The 20762-nt window shown below is 33.0% G+C and overlaps 1 protein-coding gene across 2 annotated transcripts in view; it reads right to left on the bottom strand.

The window, feature by feature from the left end:
- Positions 1–1065, bottom strand: part of LOC100678236 (ankyrin repeat and zinc finger domain-containing protein 1) — a 183980-nt gene extending 182915 nt beyond the window's left edge. The window contains exons 1-3 of one of the 2 annotated variants that reach the window (XM_031925276.1): positions 879–1065; positions 581–713; positions 17–501 (exon numbers count right to left, since the gene is read on the bottom strand). In XM_031925276.1, the coding sequence (XP_031781136.1) occupies positions 17–501; positions 581–677 (582 nt within the window). In that variant the 5' untranslated portion in view covers positions 678–713; positions 879–1065. The remainder of the gene's footprint in view (positions 1–16; positions 502–580; positions 714–878) is intronic. The other variant, XM_031925275.1, reaches the window with a different exon arrangement.
- Between the last annotated feature and the right edge of the window lie 19697 nt (positions 1066–20762).

The following is a 20762-nucleotide window of genomic DNA, read 5'->3' as shown; positions in this document are numbered from 1 at the left end:
AATTGTATAAATGTACCTTTTTACTGTGTAGTAAACATCGATATATGCTGAATATATTACCCTCTTCATTTTCAAAAAAAACCTTAGAATGCCGAGTTGTAATCGTCAAAAGTATATCATTTTTAATCATAACACTATCCTCTTCAGTGCAGTCTTCATCAGAACTATCTAGTTTGTATTCTAACAACTTTTGGTTTACAGTTTTTTTTTTCGTTTTTTTATTTTCATTCCATTGTTTGGGAGTACAGTCTTTAGTCTGTGTATTTTTTTGAGAGTCTGATGTACTTGAATCATTTTTGTCCATCATAACTTTGAAAATATCTTCTGAAACTGATTTGAGACCATGCAAATGCTGTTTTAAATTAAATCGGTGCCAATCTAATTTATAATGAGTTCTCTGCTGATACTTATCAGCAAATACTGTATTGCAATAAGAGCAGCATAATGAATTTGATATAACAAGATCTTCAAAATTATTAAAAATTTGTTTAGTATCTGAACCTGAAAAAATATAAAATACTTGTAACATTAAAACTAAATAGAAAAGATATAAATTTCATAATATTCAGTATTTAGTTACTTGAATGTTTTAATCTCATGAACTGAGCAACTTTTATGCCTTTTGTAGTTCGTTCAAAATCATGTGTATTATAGATTTTAACAATTTGATGATTCATATTCTATTTGTGTATTTAATAACATGTACAGATAGGCTATAAGTAATAATAATAAAAATGTAATATCATTAACATAATTAAAATATTATAATTATTACTGATAAAAAAATTTTCCTGTTGACTATAGACAATTAGAATGAAATAAAATTGATAGAAAGCCGATGATAAAATAGTTATTAAGCATCTAAAAACCCAAGTTACGTTCAATTTTTGGAATTGCGTAAAATATGTATCTACTCTTAATATTCTTAATCTAAACTCTAGTTTAAAATTTAAGTCTGTTTGTCGGCTAAATCAAATCAGTTGCAATTCGCCTTGGTGAGTGAAGAGATCAGTATGCTTTATTCCATAAGCCAGTTACGAGAGTGAGAGGCCAGGTGAGAGCGAGATTCCGAGATATCGTGTTACTCTCACCACAGTCAACAGTGGCGCCGGAGATTTACGTGTTAATCGAATGAGGTGGAAAAATTTGGAACTAAAATCTTTGAAACGGTTCTCACTATCATTAAGAGCCATTCTACATTGAGCTCTTTGCGCCGTGCTCTTTGCTCCGTGCTCCATCCGAAAAAAATCGTTGTCAGCTATCTATAGAGTTCAGTACCACAGGGTAAAACCGAACAAACCTTCATTTTAAACTCATAACCTACATGTTTTGCTATGGTTATGTGTAATGAAGGTTTGTTCGGTTTTACCCTGTGGTACTGAATTCTATAGATAGCTGACAACGATTTTTTTCGGATGGAGCACAGAGCAAGGAGCACGGCACAAAGAGCTCAATGTAGACTGGCTCTAACAAGGAAAGGTACCCAACCCGAACTCACCGATTTTGATGATTTTCATATATGTTGTAGAACATAAAAAAATAAGAGACACGTATTTTTTTTTATCGGCTAATTTTCACTTTTAAGGGGTAAAAACCTCCCCTAAAGTTAACCCCCAAAAAGCGTTTTTTTTAAATATTTCGGCTTAAAATTAATATTTTTCAATGAAACAAATTGGAGGTTATTTCTTACAAAAAGAGCAAGTATTTCATGGTGATTTGAAGAGTAAGGGTAGCATCCCCTATTTTTTAGGGGTTGAAAACATATATTTTTTGGCATAATTTTATAATAAAAATGTTTAAACCGACTAAAAAAAATTGGAAAAAATGTTTAAACATCCTTAATAACAAAATTTAGTTGACGTCTTTCGGTGTTTTCATAAATATTATCCCTAAGGGGGTAAACCACCCCTAACACAAAATAACTGTAAATATGTAATTCAATACATAATATTTCGTAGAAAGTTTGTATATTTTCGAGGTCGCTGATTACAAATCTGATATCAGATTTTAAAAATACAAAATGGCGAAACCAATGTGGTGGACGAAAATGTCGAAAAAAAATTTTAACTTTCAAAAAAACTTGTTTACAAATGTGTGATCTTTGTAGCCTGTACATGTGAACTAAAGAGTCTTAAACCCTAAACCCCTAAAGAACAAATAGGCTAAATGGTTGTGCTTTTTAACCAAACCACCTCAAATTCCTAAATTTGTAAACAAGAAAATTCTGTGTGTGAAGCAGTTTTATAATTTCCGTAGAAATTGTTATCAGAATGTTATTGAAATTCCTTTATTGTAAATTCAACTTATAATGTATTTTTGTTTTTTTAATAATAATAATCTACAATCTTTTATCTTTTGCCATAGTGCATTTTTTGTATTGAGCATAAAATATATTATTTTACGATGTTTTTACAATAATGGTAGTCCTCATAAAAGTGTTTAAAGCACAATGCTTTTTTGCACCAACCACATCGTACAATTGCAATGTTTGTGCACCCTTCTATTTCACAATGTGTTGCACAAGACTTTCCAAAACTGAAATCTATAGGATTATCAAATTTATCTGGTTTTTCATTGACGTAACCGCTTTTATACCAGGAATATTTAAACAAATCTATATATCTCGGTGAAGACAGTTGGTTGTGAACCAATGATTGAAGTTTAATTATATTATTTCTCACATGTAAATTCATATCATGATCCATTAACATTACATTATCAGAAAATGTTCGGACAAAGTTTTTCCAAATACGGAATCCATAGACACCAAGTGGTTGTATTTTTCCTGTGGTTCCAGTTGGAATTTTTTTATGTTAATAATTTTATTTTGTGGCATTGTTTCTTCTATAACTTTGTCACAATGACCACTCCAAGAATCAAGTAATAGTATTGAGTGATGGCCTACATAGGGATAAAATATTTTTTCCAACCAGATTTTGAAGTGATCTGCAATTAAACGACTTACTAATTAACTGATCAACGATATTACAATGTAAAAATTGTTATTAGTTCCCTTACTTGTTGTTAATTTTCCAGATTTGGATGCTTCCACGTACATGTTTTCTGGTCTAAATATGTTTTGTTCTACAATAGGGCCAAACTTGCCACTTGGTTCCTTTAAAACATGAAATAGCGGTGACAACAGTTGTCCAGTAGCTGATATTAGTGGCTGTATAGTATAACTATGCGTTGTTGCTGAAATTGACTGTACCAGACATTGCACTTGCTTTTCTCCTTCTACTGCTAATGTTCTTCCAGAATGCATTTCTAGCTGAAATCCGCTCTGATCTGTATTATACAAATTTTCGAGTCCAATCCTTGGTATACACGATTTAACGTCATCGATAAATGCTTCAGCTTTAGCCGTAAGTTCTGCACTACTTTCTAGTGTTTTTCTTGTTATGAACTTATTTATTTTCCTAGAAATTATTCGGTGTGCTTGCTTAAATTTGAGTAACCAATGTTTAGAAGCTTTGAATCTAATATCATCAAAACCAATTTCTTTTTTAGCTTGTAAGGCCCATCGAATTATATCTTCATCATGGATAATTGAACCACTGTCGAGAGCTGCTTGAAAATTATCCAGGGTATACTGACAAATTTGTGCTACTTTTTCTCTATACGTGCCACCTTTATTAATTGAATGAGCCCAACGACGTAGCTGACTAATAGATGATACTTTTTTGAATCTGTTTTGCACTGTTTTGAGACTTAAATTTTGCTTCGTTTTGCTACTTCTCCAAAATTCTACAGCTCTTTTTTTGTATTCAAAATCTAGTTCTTCATTATCTGCTGTACATTGATTTGTTGGTGCTATATCCGGATCAGGAAAATGATGTTGCACTTCATCTTCAATTATTTCCGCATTATGGTCTTTATACTCTTCTTGAAAATCCAAAGAGTCATCAGTAATCATTTCTACATCGTTGAAATCATGTGTTGCATCTATTAAAATTTCTTTTATTTTTTCGGCCAACTCTGTTTCGTGATAATTCGTGACACTATCTGGTATGTTTAACGCTTGAAAGTATGCTAATAATAAGTTTAGAACGTTTAACGGATTAATTTTCATTTTTCAATCTAAAATGAAAACAAGCGGTAAAATTTATACAAGCTGTGTTTTTGCATGTAAGGCACGACTGCTACATTTCTACCAGAATAAAACGAGTGAATGTAAATTGAATCAAATCATTAATTTATGCATTGGAGAAGAATTCTCGTTCCACTTTGTGATGTTCGGAAAACTCTATTTTTGGTTTTATTCAACTTTTATTCACTTTGAAATTGAATAATGTAAATCTATATAAAATCACTAAAGAAAATTTTCTACAACTGTATGATACCACTGACAAACAAAAAGACGTACTATTCGTACTTTCCGGCATCGAACTAGAATACCCACAAAACTCACTCACTGCCTAAAAAATAACACAGGCAGCTGAGGTAAATACTCGATGAAAACAATCTAAAAAAAGAACATAGTGATTCGCACATATTGTCAACAACTTTTATGAGTGAAAGACATTTATCTGTGGAATTATCATTGAATGTACGATAACATTCATTAAACTAATGAATGCATATAAAATTCCCTTTCAATAACAACGTGTTCTTTAATTGCAAATGAAGTTCGAGTATTAATATTCTTTTCTGTATTTTTACCAATAACAAAAATTATCATAGTAATATAATAATAATAATAATAAGAAGAAGAATAAGCATAATTGCAATAGCAATAATAACAGTAATACTGATAATAGCAATGATAATGAAAAATAATAATAATAATTAGAATAATATTTATTATTAAATTTAGATTTTTTGATAAATTCATTAAATCGTAGCAAATAGTATTATTATGGAATTCCAGACTGTAAATATTTTACTATAGATACAATAATCATTACTTCGAGAATTCATCTAAAAAACTTTCGGCTTACGAAATAATTGTAACAATGAAAAACTCCCAAGTTTGACAACATTAAATTTTATTACAAAATGCAAAATAGTTTGATAAACTAATTTTATTAACCTATGTTTTTTCATTTGCAAAAAAGTGTGGACTTTTTGAATTTATAAAATTATATAATTATGCAATTTATGAAATACTTTATAATTTATGAAATTACTTTTGAAATTATGCTAATTTATAAAAGCAGAAAAATAAATAATCTTTGATTGAAACATAAAACGAGACGTTATTTGTTACATACAAAATGATAGAATAAAATATCGGTAATATGTCTATATGTCTATACTCGTGTCTACGGTAAAGCATAGGCCTTCGGCTTGTCTGGAGGTTAGGGGTTTGGAGTCGTTTGGTTAAAAAGCACAACCATTTAGCCTATTTGTTCTTTAGGGGTTTAGGGTTTAAGGCTCTTTAGTTCACATGTACAGGCTACAAAGATCACACATTTGTAAACAAGTTTTTTTGAAAGTTAAAATTTTTTTTCGACATTTTCGTCCTCCACATTGGTTTCGCCATTTTGTATTTTTAAAATCTGATATCAGATTTGTAAAGAGCGATCTCGAAAACCCCTATATACAAACCTTCTACAAAATATTATGGATTGAAGTATACTTATAGTTATGTTGTGTTAGGGGTGGTTTACCCCCCTAAGGGGAAGTATCTATGAAAAAACCGAAAAACTTAATTTGTTTATTATAGATGTTTACAAATTTTTTCCAAATTTTTTAGTCGTTTAAAACTTTTTTATTATATAAAATTTTTTTTCGATATTTCCGTCCGCCATATTGGATCCGCCATTTTGAATTTTCAAAATCTGATAACAGATTTGTAATCAGCGACCTCGAAAACCTCTATATACAAACTTTCTACGAAATATTATGTATTGAATTACATATTTACAGTTATTTTGTGTTAGGGGTGGTTTACCCCCTTAGGGATAATATTTATGAAAACACCGAAAGACGTCAACTAAATTTTGTTATTAAGGATGTTTAAACATTTTTTCCAATTTTTTTTAGTCGGTTTAAACATTTTTATTATAAAATTATGCCAAAAAATATATGTTTTCAACCCCTAAAAAATAGGGGATGCTACCCTTACTCTTCAAATCACCATGAAATACTTGCTCTTTTTGTAAGAAATAACCTCCAATTTGTTTCATTGAAAAATATTAATTTTAAGCCGAAATATTTAAAAAAAACGCTTTTTGGGGGTTAACTTTAGGGGAGGTTTTTACCCCTTAAAAGTGAAAATTAGCCGATAAAAATAAATACGTGTCTCTTATTTTTTTATGTTCTACAACATATATGAAAATCATCAAAATCGGTGAGTTCGGGTTGGGTACCTTTCCTTGTTATTAACACAACTTAGAATTATTCTTACATAGCATCCCCTATTTTTTAGGGGTTGAAAACATATATTTTTTGGCATAATTTTATAATAAAAATGTTTAAACCGACTAAAAAAAATTGGAAAAAATGTTTAAACATCCTTAATAACAAAATTTAGTTGACGTCTTTCGGTGTTTTCATAAATATTATCCCTAAGGGGGTAAACCACCCCTAACACAAAATAACTGTAAATATGTAATTCAATACATAATATTTCGTAGAAAGTTTGTATATAGAGGTTTTCGAGGTCGCTGATTACAAATCTGTTATCAGATTTTGAAAATTCAAAATGGCGGAACCAATATGGCGGACGGAAATATCGAAAAAAAATTTTATATAATAAAAAAGTTTTAAACGACTAAAAAATTTGGAAAAAATTTGTAAACATCTATAATAAACAAATTAAGTTTTTAGGTTTTTTCATAGATACTTCCCCTTAGGGGGGTAAACCACCCCTAACACAAAATAACTATAAGTATACATCAATCCATAATATTTTGTAGAAGGTTTGTATATAGGGGTTTTCGAGATCGCTCTTTTCAAATCTGATATCAGATTTTAAAAATACAAAATGGCGAAACCAATGTGGTGGACGAAAATGTCGAAAAAAAATTTTAACTTTCAAAAAAACTTGTTTACAAATGTGTGATCTTTGTAGCCTGTACATGTGAACTAAAGAGTCTTAAACCCTAAACCCCTAAAGAACAAATAGGCTAAATGGTTGTGCTTTTTAACCAAACGACTCCAAACCCCTAACCTCCAGACAAGCCGAAGGCCTATGCTTTACCGTAGACACGAGTATAGACATATTACCGATATTTTATTCTATCATTTTGTATGTAACAAATAACGTCTCGTTTTCTGTTTCAATCAAAGATTATTTATTTTTCTGCTTTTATAAATTAGCATAATTTCAAAAGTAATTTCATAAATTATAAAGTATTTCATAAATTGCATAATTATATAATTTTATAAATTCAAAAAGTCCACACTTTTTTGCAAATGAAAAAACATAGGTTAATAAAATTAGTTTATCAAACTATTTTGCATTTTGTAATAAAATTTAATGTTGTCAAACTTGGGAGTTTTTCATTGTTACAATTATTTCGTAAGCCGAAAGTTTTTTAGATGAATTCTCGAAGTAATGATTATTGTATCTATAGTAAAATATTTACAGTCTGGAATTCCATAATAATACTATTTGCTACGATTTAATGAATTTATCAAAAAATCTAAATTTAATAATAAATATTATTCTAATTATTATTATTATTTTTCATTATCATTGCTATTATCAGTATTACTGTTATTATTGCTATTGCAATTATGCTTATTCTTCTTCTTATTATTATTATTATTATATTACTATGATAATTTTTGTTATTGGTAAAAATACAGAAAAGAATATTAATACTCGAACTTCATTTGCAATTAAAGAACACGTTGTTATTGAAAGGGAATTTTATATGCATTCATTAGTTTAATGAATGTTATCGTACATTCAATGATAATTCCACAGATAAATGTCTTTCACTCATAAAAGTTGTTGACAATATGTGCGAATCACTATGTTCTTTTTTTAGATTGTTTTCATCGAGTATTTACCTCAGCTGCCTGTGTTATTTTTTAGGCAGTGAGTGAGTTTTGTGGGTATTCTAGTTCGATGCCGGAAAGTACGAATAGTACGTCTTTTTGTTTGTCAGTGGTATCATACAGTTGTAGAAAATTTTCTTTAGTGATTTTATATAGATTTACATTATTCAATTTCAAAGTGAATAAAAGTTGAATAAAACCAAAAATAGAGTTTTCCGAACATCACAAAGTGGAACGAGAATTCTTCTCCAATGCATAAATTAATGATTTGATTCAATTTACATTCACTCGTTTTATTCTGGTAGAAATGTAGCAGTCGTGCCTTACATGCAAAAACACAGCTTGTATAAATTTTACCGCTTGTTTTCATTTTAGATTGAAAAATGAAAATTAATCCGTTAAACGTTCTAAACTTATTATTAGCATACTTTCAAGCGTTAAACATACCAGATAGTGTCACGAATTATCACGAAACAGAGTTGGCCGAAAAAATAAAAGAAATTTTAATAGATGCAACACATGATTTCAACGATGTAGAAATGATTACTGATGACTCTTTGGATTTTCAAGAAGAGTATAAAGACCATAATGCGGAAATAATTGAAGATGAAGTGCAACATCATTTTCCTGATCCGGATATAGCACCAACAAATCAATGTACAGCAGATAATGAAGAACTAGATTTTGAATACAAAAAAAGAGCTGTAGAATTTTGGAGAAGTAGCAAAACGAAGCAAAATTTAAGTCTCAAAACAGTGCAAAACAGATTCAAAAAAGTATCATCTATTAGTCAGCTACGTCGTTGGGCTCATTCAATTAATAAAGGTGGCACGTATAGAGAAAAAGTAGCACAAATTTGTCAGTATACCCTGGATAATTTTCAAGCAGCTCTCGACAGTGGTTCAATTATCCATGATGAAGATATAATTCGATGGGCCTTACAAGCTAAAAAAGAAATTGGTTTTGATGATATTAGATTCAAAGCTTCTAAACATTGGTTACTCAAATTTAAGCAAGCACACCGAATAGTTTCAAAATAAAATTATTAACATAAAAAAAATTTCAACTGGAACCACAGGAAAAATGCAACCACTTGATGTCTATGGATTCCGTATTTGGAAAAACTTTGTCCGAACATTTTCTGATAATGTAATGTTAATGGATCATGATATGAATTTACATGTGAGAAATAATATAATTAAACTTCAATCATTGGTTCACAACCAACTGTCTTCACCGAGATATATAGATTTGTTTAAATATTCCTGGTATAAAAGCGGTTACGTCAATGAAAAACCAGATAAATTTGATAATCCTATAGATTTCAGTTTTGGAAAGTCTTGTGCAACACATTGTGAAATAGAAGGGTGCACAAACATTGCAATTGTACGATGTGGTTGGTGCAAAAAAGCATTGTGCTTTAAACACTTTTATGAGGACTACCATTATTGTAAAAACATCGTAAAATAATATATTTTATGCTCAATACAAAAAATGCACTATGGCAAAAGATAAAAGATTGTAGATTATTATTATACTCTAATATTATAAACAAAAATACAATATAAGTTGAATTTACAATAAAGGAATTTCAATAACATTCTGATAACAATTTCTACGGAAATTATAAAACTGCTTCACACACAGAATTTTCTTGTTTACAAATTTAGGAATTTGAGGTGGTTTGGTTAAAAAGCACAACCCTTTAGCCTATTTGTTCTTTAGGGGTTTAGGGTTTAAGGCTCTTTAGTTCACATGTACAGGCTACAAAGATCACACATTTATAACAAGTTTTTATGAAAGTTAAAATTTTTTTTCGACATTTTCGTCCACCACATTGGTTCCGCCATTTTGAATTTTCAAAATCTGATATCAGATTTGCAAAGAGCGATCTCGAAAACCCTTATATACAAACCTTCTACAAAATATTATGGATTGAAGTATACTTATAGTTATTTTGTGTTAGGGGTGGTTTACCCCCTAAAGGGCAGTATCTATGAAAAATCGAAAAACTTAATTTGTTTATTATAGATGTTTACAAATTTTTTCCAATTTTTTTTAGTCGTTTAAAACTTTTTTATTATATAAAATTTTTTTTCGATATTTCCGTCCGCCATATTGGTTCCGCCATTTTGAATTTTCAAAATCTGATACAGATTTGTAATCAGCGACCTCGAAAACCTCTATATACAAACTTTCTACGAAATATTATGTATTGAATTACATATTTACAGTTATTTTGTGTTAGGGGTGGTTTACCCCCTTAGGGATAATATTTATGAAAACACCGAAAGACGTCAACTAAATTTTGTTATTAAGGATGTTTAAACATTTTTTCCAATTTTGTTTAGTCGGTGTAAACATTTTTATTATAAAATTATGCCAAAAAATATATGTTTTCAACCCCTAAAAAATAGGGGATGCTACCCTTACTCTTCAAATCACCATGAAATACTTGCTCTTTTTGTAAGAAATAACCTCCAATTTGTTTCATTGAAAAATATTAATTTTAAGCCGAGATATTTAAAAAAAACGCTTTTTGGGGGTTAACTTTAGGGGAGGTTTTTACCCCTTAAAAGTGAAAATTAGCCGATAAAAAAAAATACGTGTCTCTTATTTTTTTATGTTCTACAACATATATGAAAATCATCAAAATCGGTGAGTTCGGGTTGGGTACCTTTCCTTGTAAGTCTCACTGGTAACTGGCTTATGGAATAAGGCCCCAGTACACAGATTTACTCTGCAGAAGAAAAGTAAATTACAAGTCACTAATTAGCTGATTTTCTCTCAGATGTGATAAAGCAATCATACCTACTCAATCACACTCTTCGCGAACATACTCTAGAAAAATGACCAAACGTTGAATCGGAACAACGTCATTTAGCGCTCAGGAAACGAAAACAGAAAAATATTATTTATTTATTTACAGAGATAAGTTATTTGAATAAACTTTTCGGGTGTCATCTACGCCTGAGACGCACAGTCGATAGGAATAAATAAACATATTGGATTCTGCCTTTTTTAAACGAAAAGAGGATTTCATTTTTGGGTGCTGGCTCGTAGCACCCAATTTTGATTTCGATATTTCTCGAAAACGCGAACATGCACAAACAAAAGTTACTAAGGTTTTCTTTATAATTTTTAATGCGCAGACGATTTATCAAAACTAAATCATTATAAAAGATGTTAGAATGACCCTATCGGTCTATACGAGCACAATTAATTTTGAAATAATTGGCTATGACACTGTTGTTCGGGTTATGTATGGCCGTTTAGCGAGATTTGAATTTCGCGCCGTAGAGCGTCGATCGCTGCGGCGAGAGCGGGCGAGCTCATGCGCGCGCCGCCAGGGGCGTATCTTTTTTGCGCGGGATTGGGGCTCGCGAGCACGTGCCAGTCAGTTCTGACAGCTTCTCCCGAGGAACCGGTCGACTTTTGCATCTTGCGTCTACACCTCTTGTATTTGCGTGCGATTAAAGTCGTCACTCACGTCCTTCTCAGGACGGTCGACTCTACTTTTAATTTTGTACGTCGCGTATTGTGTGCGAATTACGAGCGGTGTGCTGTGTGTGTGTGTGTTTTCTTCGTGTGTTGGGACGTTGGCCACGTTCGAGTTTCCTCGGCGTGCCGATCTCCACCCGGCGATCGCTACCTACGCGGCAGGGCTGAAAAGGTCTGCCCGTGGTCCAGGATAGGTTCCCTCGAGACGTCGAGGCGTCCTGCGACCGAGGAAGGTGCATCCCACCCACGTGCGGCCAGGGCTTTACGTCGCGCCGTTCACGTTTCGTTCTGCGAACAAGGTAGGAGAGCTCTCCAGCGTGCGAAAGGTACCTCGCGGCGAATTTAGCGTTTAGTCATAATTGCGTTTTTCTCTCTCTCTTTATTTGGTCTATCCTAGAGTCACTTTGCATTGTATAATTTCATTATTTCTTCAATAAAGCTATTCGCTTGTCCCGGCTTTTCTCTCTTCTCCGTGAGAGTTTTTACGCCGAGGCAAGTCGTCTCTTTCCCGCGCAATTCATTGTGTTTTTATTGCGTTTGATTTATTCGCCTAACCTAAAATTTAAGATCTCTGAACAGGCATGCCTTTCAAAAATAAAATAAAAATCTCGGCGTTCCGTCGTCCTACCGTCAGATTGGGTCCTCGCTAAGGATCTGTTGGCTTCCTTAGACGCCTGTCGCCTTATCAAGTTGCGGTCTTTAAGTAGCCCGAGTCTTCGTTTTCCCTTTCGAGAGAGAGAAAAAGAAGACTTAGCCATCTAGTGGACACAATTTTTAACCATTTTAAACGAGCGATAGTCTCACAATATATTGTTATAATCGGGTTCGGGTAATAAAAATAACAACACGTTATTTATAGAAAATCACTCTTGAACTCGGACTCTTTATTCGAACTTAAACACAACTGTTCTCAACAGCTGATAGAATTAGACTAAACATAAACAATAACATCCGCGACGTCGTTGATCTCGTTGCTATGCGTGATTCTTGGTGTTCGAATCGCGCAACGTTCAGGCTCGGTCACAACAATATATATATATATATATAAATCATTATAAAGTTAAAATTTAAAATTCTGGGTGCCAACTTCCCGGACCTGCGTACACCAGCGCTAAAATACCATGGAGGAGGAGGGGAGAAGATCCAACTCCGTATTTCAAAGGTATCTTACTTTTTCGGCCAGAGATCACCAGTATCGCTGCGCGAAATCGCTGGAGCCAGCGAGTTACAGAGCCCTCTGTTAGCGGAGGACTTTACTATTAATTCAAATCTACTGTGCCGACATTTTTTTTACATAGTTTTATTTTTAGTGCGCGCTTTAGCAATTATAGTTTAGTTTAAAGAGAAAAACATAGAAATGTCTATAGAGAGACTATTTCTGCACCTTCAGTATTAAAAAATGACATTCAATACTCGTACGAAAAATGATTCTTTACTCGTGCAAGAATCAATTAAGTCTTTCCCCTACTGATAAAAATCAGATGACAATCAACTGATAATCAGCTAATAATCAGCTGATAATCATGCCAAAACGTCAGCTGATTATCAGGTGATTTCGGCTCAGTATTTTTAATAAAGCTGATAGTTATAAATATGCGTTTATGTGAGATAAAATGTTGATGATAATCAGGTGATAATCAGGTGATAATCATTCAAAATTTGTAACCTTTATAAATTTTACTTATTTTAAACAACTTATAATAAATATATTAAATTTCAAATAATGAGGGCCAGTACTGGTGTTTACCATCAGGATGATAACACGAAAACTCTAGCTGTGAGCTCCAAAATTTTTATTTTTTAACAATTAAAAAACAATTTGTTTAAATTAAATTATTGAAAAACAAAATATTACTCAAGATCGTATATGGGGGCGCAACAAAGGCTATTTTCTGGTAACTATTTGGAATTGTGGCTTGTTATATTTGTTATAATTTTATTTAAAAGTGTATCAACTGAAACGGGCATGGCAAGTTAAATAGTGACACCCTGTACCTCTAGACACCTTCCTCGAATGATTTTTACACCTAGACACAAAAAAACCACGGTGCACTCTATCTAGACGTCGTCATCGGCTACCCTGGCTACCGCTACCACACCACTTGATATTAAATAAAAAAAAAATAATGAAGTCACATCCGTAGTCTCGCTGGTCGGTATATGTGTGATCACATCAGTAATCCCACTGATCTGTATAGTTATGTGGGAAAGCAATATATGCGGCTAATTCACGGTTTTAACACTAGCCGTGTGCGGCCAACTTCATGGTCTGAACATTTGGGCTGAAGAATCCCAAACGGATTTTAGCATTTTTGTTGAGACGTGCTTGTTTATTATTAAAAAGCTGCTTTTTAGGCAATATACTGATTGAAAAACATAGTTTAGCATACAAATATGATTTTACGCCAAAAAAATTTAGATACAATAATGTAAATATTTTGTATTTATTGAATTCAAAATTTGTAAACCCAATATAGAAGTAAATAGTATCGCGGTCACCGCAGGCTTTTCTAATTCGCCTTAGTGGCGCTACCGCGCCACTTGATGTAAATATTTTTTATGGGGATATGTATGTACTATTTTATTATAGAGTCAACATTAATGTATCACATTTTTTAAAACTATCATTAAGTGTAAAGAACGTATAGTATTATAATATAACATATTGCGAAACGTTCTTATATTAACAGATATATCTACATGCTCATAAACGATAAAGCAATATATAATTTAGATACGCAATCCGTATGTATTTGGTAAATCGTATATTAATTTTCAAAATATTAAGAAGAGACCTGTGCAATTGTCGATTATGGACATTACGTAGCCGTAAGCATTTTTGTACACAGTTTTCTCAAGCTGCCGCAAGGGGCCTCCCAAACTTGCTAGCTACGACGGTCCCGCTGAGCGGATCTCTCGATCTCTGTTGGAAAAAGCCAGCCACTTTTGATATCTCGGCTCATAAGAGTTTGATCTCCTCTTCTCCTACTCCGTGCAAGGTACTATGCTAAATCGAAAGAGGATTCGACCAGGGAGTAAGTAAGAGAGAAGCAGATCAAAATGCATCCTTTCAAAATAACCCAGCGAGTAATAGAGCCGCCAGTCAGTGGCTGATAGTACTATTACACAGACTTCTAATTTTTAAAGATTTCCGGGTTCAAATCCGCTTAAGACCCTTTTTTCAACTAATTGTTTTTGGTGTAGTAAATAATTATCATACAACTCATCATTTTTTAATGAAATAATAAAATTAAAGATTTATCAAATTAAGAAGGCAAATATTTATATATACTTGAATTTATGAACTAATTTCCAGTATATATGAATCTCTAAAAAAAATTAACTTTTAAAAAAGTAAAAAGTTAGGCAAGTTTGATATATTTCGCAACAAAATTACAGATTGAAAAGTACTAAGATCAATCAAACAAAGTCAAGTTTATTATATTTAATCGTGATGAAGCAAGGAACAACTCTCAAGATAATTACTACGTAACTTGCCATGCCCGTTTAATTTTGTTTATTGGTAAACAACTAAAATTTCCTTTTATGTATTAGAACGTCATACAAACACCATAAGTACAATGAAACGGGCATGGCAAGTTACGTAGTAATTATCTTGAGAGTTGTTCCTTGCTTCATCACGATTAAATATAATAAACTTGACTTTGTTTGATTGATCTTAGTACTTTTCAATCTGTAATTTTGTTGCGAAATATATCAAACTTGCCTAACTTTTTACTTTTTTAAAAGTTAATTTTTTTTAGAGATTTCAATCCTTTTTAGTAAATTTTTTTGAGTATTTCATATTCGACGTCGTAGAAATAAAATATAAGCATATTTAGCACCTTTAGATCAAAGCTTTTTTGTAACATTTTTATCACTAACATGAGATCACTGATAGTTCTGATATACACCACCCTCGAATTATTTCTACGCCTAGACACCAAAGAACCACGGCGCGAACTACCTAGAACTCGTTATCGGCCACCCTGTACACCTAGACGCCGTCATCGTATGATTTATTTACCTAGACAACAAAAACCACGAAGCGCACCACCTAGACGTCGTCATCAGCCACCCTATTTATCTAGACACCTTCCTTGAAAGATTTTTACACCAAAACACCGAATACTACGGAGCACACATTTATAATTCAAGCAGAGTAGCAGACAATGTAGGTTCAATAGCTTGTGCGGCCAACTTCACAGTCTAACCACTCGGTAAAACTGCACGCAGCTTAACGGTCTTACCACTTTTTGGGCTGAAGAAAAATTAAGCGAGTGATTTCAGCATTTTTGTTCACCTGCATATTTGTTTATTATGTTAAAGCTGGTTTATTGCTGATATTTTGGTTTAAAATCATAGTTTGGCATACCAGTATAAACATTTATCAAAATTAGCTGGGTACATGAATGATAAATAATTTATTTCCTTAATTGAAAATTCGAGATACCAATATAGAAGTAAATAGTGTCACGGGCGCCGCGGCGTCGTCTGCTTCTCAAACTCGCCTTCGTGGCGCTCCCGCGCCACTTGATCACTTAAGAAGAGTAGACATAGCAGTCATTTTTTATCGATTATAATTAAATTGCATAATGTGAAACTGATAGGAATTATGTGGTGAAGCTTAATAAAAGCAGGAGTTGAGTCTCGTGGAAAAGTGTTGAAGACCTCAACATGCATTTCAGCGGAATTTCCAACGATCTGTTCGCTCCTGCTGTTGAGGATTATCTGCGTACCCTAGAGAGTCTGGATACCCCAGAGCACTTTAATTTCAGGGAGATAATGTAATCGGATGTGCTGGCTGCAGTAACGCACTTTGACACTCAGGCCAGAGGCAGCGATGGCATCCCACAGGTTGTCATTCACAACGCATTGCCAGTACTCGATCCTCTATTCCGTCATATTTTCAACCTGTCATTGAGCGAGTCATGCTTCCCCTCTGACTGGAAGATGTCACTAGTGCGTACGCTGAACAAAGTCAGCTCACCAACAGCTCTAACTGACTATCGTCCGATCTCCCTCCTCTGTTTTCTGTCCAAGGCGCTGGAGTGGCTAGTGCATAGGCAGATTTCCGAGTATCTTGAGTCAAGACTCTTCATTTACGATTTTCAGACGGGTTTCCGCACTGGACACAGTACACAGTTTGGCTTGATTAAGTTGACTGATGATGTCAGGCTTGGCATAAACAGGAAGAAGGTAACACTTCTTATTCTTTTTGACTTCAGCAAGGCGTTTGACACCGTGTGTCACGTCAAGCTCCTTAGAAAGCTGTCCTCTTTCTGCTTCTCCAAGCAAGTCATCCGGTGGCTTGCATCTTACCTCACTGGTAAAGAACAAGTCGTCATTGGTGACAACAACGAGCTTTCCACCCCTCATTCTCTGAATATGGGGGTGCCGCAGGGGTCTGTTTTGGGCCCCCTTTTGTTTGCATTGTACATCAATGACATCAGTTTCTGCCTAGACTCTGATGTATCACATCTCATCTATTCGGATGACTTGCAGATCTACAGCCAATGCCACCTTGAGGAGCTCAATTCTTGTTCCGCGAAGATGAGTGCTAATGCCGATAGGATAGCAGGTTGGGCTGCGCTAAATCATCTTGAGCTAAATGTTCTCAAAACCAAAGCAATTGTCCTGGGTTCCCCCTACTACATAAATGCTTTACCATCTGTAGCTAATACCTCCATTAATATAGGGGGAGCCCGGGTCAGCTACGAATCGTCTGTGCGCAGTCTAGGGGTGGTGCTTGATTCTAAATTAACCTGGAAAGAGCATGTCACACAATTGTGTAAGCGTGCTCACTCTCTAATGTATAGACTAGAAAGAGAACCACTCATAATCTGCGCAAACATCTCGTGCAAGCGCTTCTTTTTCCAATAATAGACTATTGCTCGCTAGTATACTGTGACCTAACGCAAGAACTGGACACTAAACTGCAGAGATTAGTGAACACGGGAATCCGTTACATCTATGGTGTAAGAAGGGACGAGCACATCACCCCTTACAGACGCGAGTTGCAGTGGCTTACCACCGCCGGACGTAGGAAGTACTTCATGGCTTGCTTTCTAAGAAAACTTTTCAACACAGCGGTACCATCATACATCACTGCCTATTTTGACTTCCACGTCGCACTTCGTCCTGTTTGGGGTGAGGTGACACCTCTGGACATCCCACACCTTTGCTACAGAGACGCCGAGGAACTCATTCCACATAAGCGCCTCATACATATGGAATTCACTACCTTCACAGCTCTGCGACAATAGATCCATTACATACTTCAAGAAACAAGCCAGACACTACTTTTTCACCCTTGAAAACACATAGCTTATTATCTCCACAGTCATCTCAGTCTCACCTCACTCAACATCATAATTTATTACTTTACTACGTATTTATTTTTTATAAAATGTTGTACAACACATTGTACAGCAAAATAAAAAATAAAATCTCTCTCTCTCTCTCTCTCTCTCTCTCTTGGCTCTGGTGTAACCTTTTACAGCGGAAGAGTCTTCCCAACGGCTTCTAAGCGTCAACCAAAAGAAAACTGCAATCTTTTTGCAATTTTTAAGAGCTGGGAAGGATTTCCGCAAAAAGTTGTGCTACATAACCTCAATCATCCAGAGACGTGTTCTACTATCGTTGTGCTCCGCCAATCTCCGACTCACAAGGAAAGGTACCCAACCCGAACTCACCGATTTTGATTATTTTCATATATGTTGTAGAACATAAAAAAATAAGAGACACGTATTTTTTTTATTGGCTAATTTTCACTTTTAAGGGGTAAAAACCTCGCCTAAAGTTAACCCCCAAAAAGCGTTTTTTTTAAATATCTCGGCTTAAAATTAATATTTTTCAATGAAACAAATTGGAGGTTATTTCTTACAAAAAGAGCAAGTATTTCATGGTGATTTGAAGAGTAAGGGTAGCATCCCCTATTTTTTAGGGGTTGAAAACATATATTTTTTGGCATAATTTTATAATAAAAATGTTTAAACCGACTAAAAAAAATTGGAAAAAATGTTTAAACATCCTTAATAACAAAATTTAGTTGACGTCTTTCGGTGTTTTCATAAATATTATCCCTAAGGGGGTAAACCACCCCTAACACAAAATAACTGTAAATATGTAATTCAATACATAATATTTCGTAGAAAGTTTGTATATAGAGGTTTTCGAGGTCGCTGATTACAAATCTGTTATCAGATTTTGAAAATTCAAAATGGCGGATCCAATATGGCGGACGGAAATATCGAAAAAAAATTTTATATAATAAAAAAGTTTTAAACGACTAAAAAATTTGGAAAAAATTTGTAAACATCTATAATAAACAAATTAAGTTTTTCGGTTTTTTCATAGATACTTCCCCTTAGGGGGGTAAACCACCCCTAACACAAAATAACTATAAGTATACTTCAATCCATAATATTTTGTAGAAGGTTTGTATATAGTGGTTTTCGAGATCGCTTTTTACAAATCTGATATCAGATTTTAAAAATACAAAATGGCGAAACCAATGTGGTGGACGAAAATGTCGAAAAAAAATTTTAACTTTCAAAAAAACTTGTTTACAAATGTGTGATCTTTGTAGCCTGTACATGTGAACTAAAGAGTCTTAAACCCCTAAAGAACAAATAGGCTAAATGGTTGTGCTTTTTAACCAAACGACTCCAAACCCCTAACCTCCAGACAAGCCGAAGGCCTATGCTTTACCGTAGACACGAGTATAGACATATTACCGATATTTTATTCTATCATTTTGTATGTAACAAATGACGTCTCGTTTTATGTTTCAATCAAAGATTATTTATTTTTCTGCTTTTATAAATTAGCATAATTTCAAAAGTAATTTCATAAATTATAAAGTATTTCATAAATTGCATAATTATATAATTTTATAAATTCAAAAAGTCCACACTTTTTTGCAAATGAAAAAACATAGGTTAATAAAATTAGTTTATCAAACTCTTTTGCGTTTTGTAATAAAATTTAATCTTGTCAAACTTGGGAGTTTTTCATTGTTACAATTATTTCGTAAGCCAAACGTTTTTCAGATGAATTCTCGAAGTAATGATTATTGTATCTATAGTAAAATATTTACAGTCTGGAATTCCATAATAATACTATTTGATACGATTTAATGAATTTATCAAAAAATCTAAATTTAATAATAAATATTATTCTAATTATTATTATTATTTTTCATTATCATTGCTATTATCAGTATTACTGTTATTATTGCTATTGCAATTATGCTTATTCTTCTTCTTATTATTATTATTATTATATTACTATGATAATTTTTGTTATTGTTAAAAATACATAAAAGAATATTAATACTCGAACTTCATTTGCAATTAAAGAACACGTTGTTATTGAAAGGGAATTTTATATGCATTCATTAGTTTAATGAATATTATCGTACATTCAATGATAATTCCACAGATAAATGTCTTTCACTCATAAAAGTTGTTGACAATATGTGCGAATCAGTATGTTCTTTTTTTAGATTGTTTTCATCGAGTGTTTACCTCAGCTGCCTGTGTTATTTTTTAGGCAGTGAGTGAGTTTTGTGGGTATTCTAGTTCGATGCCGGAAAGTACGAATAGTACGTCTTTTTGTTTGTCAGTGGTATCATACAGTTGTAGAAAATTTTCTTTAGTGATTTTATGTAGATTTACATTATTCAATTTCAAAGTGAATAAAAGTTGAATAAAACCAAAAATAGAGTTTTCCGAACATCACAAAGTGGAACGAGAATTCTTCTCCAATGCATAAATTAATGATTTGATTCAATTTACATTCACTCGTTTTATTCTGGTAGAAATGTAGCAGTCGTGCCTTACATGCAAAAACACAGCTTGTATAAATTTTACCGCTTGTTTTCATTTTAGATTGAAAAATGAAAATTAATCCGTTAAACGTTCTAAACTTATTATTAGCATACTTTCAAGCGTTAAACATACCAGATAGTGTCACGAATTATCACGAAACAGAGTTGGCCGAAAAAATAAAAGAAATTTTAATAGATGCAACACATGATTTCAACGATGTAGAAATGATTACTGATGACTCTTTGGATTTTCAAGAAGAGTATAAAGACCATAATGCGGAAATAATTGAAGATGAAGTGCAACATCATTTTCCTGATCCGGATATAGCACCAACAAATCAATGTACAGCAGATAATGAAGAACTAGATTTTGAATACAAAAAAAGAGCTGTAGAATTTTGGAGAAGTAGCAAAACGAAGCAAAATTTAAGTCTCAAAACAGTGCAAAACAGATTCAAACTGCAATGTTACCTGC

The sequence above is a fragment of the Nasonia vitripennis genome (genome assembly GCF_009193385.2).
Source record: "Nasonia vitripennis strain AsymCx chromosome 2 unlocalized genomic scaffold, Nvit_psr_1.1 chr2_random0008, whole genome shotgun sequence".
Classification (NCBI taxonomy): Eukaryota; Metazoa; Arthropoda; class Insecta; order Hymenoptera; family Pteromalidae; genus Nasonia; species Nasonia vitripennis.
The sequence above is the reverse complement of the archived record's forward strand: the minus strand, read 5'-3'. Positions and strand labels throughout refer to the sequence as shown.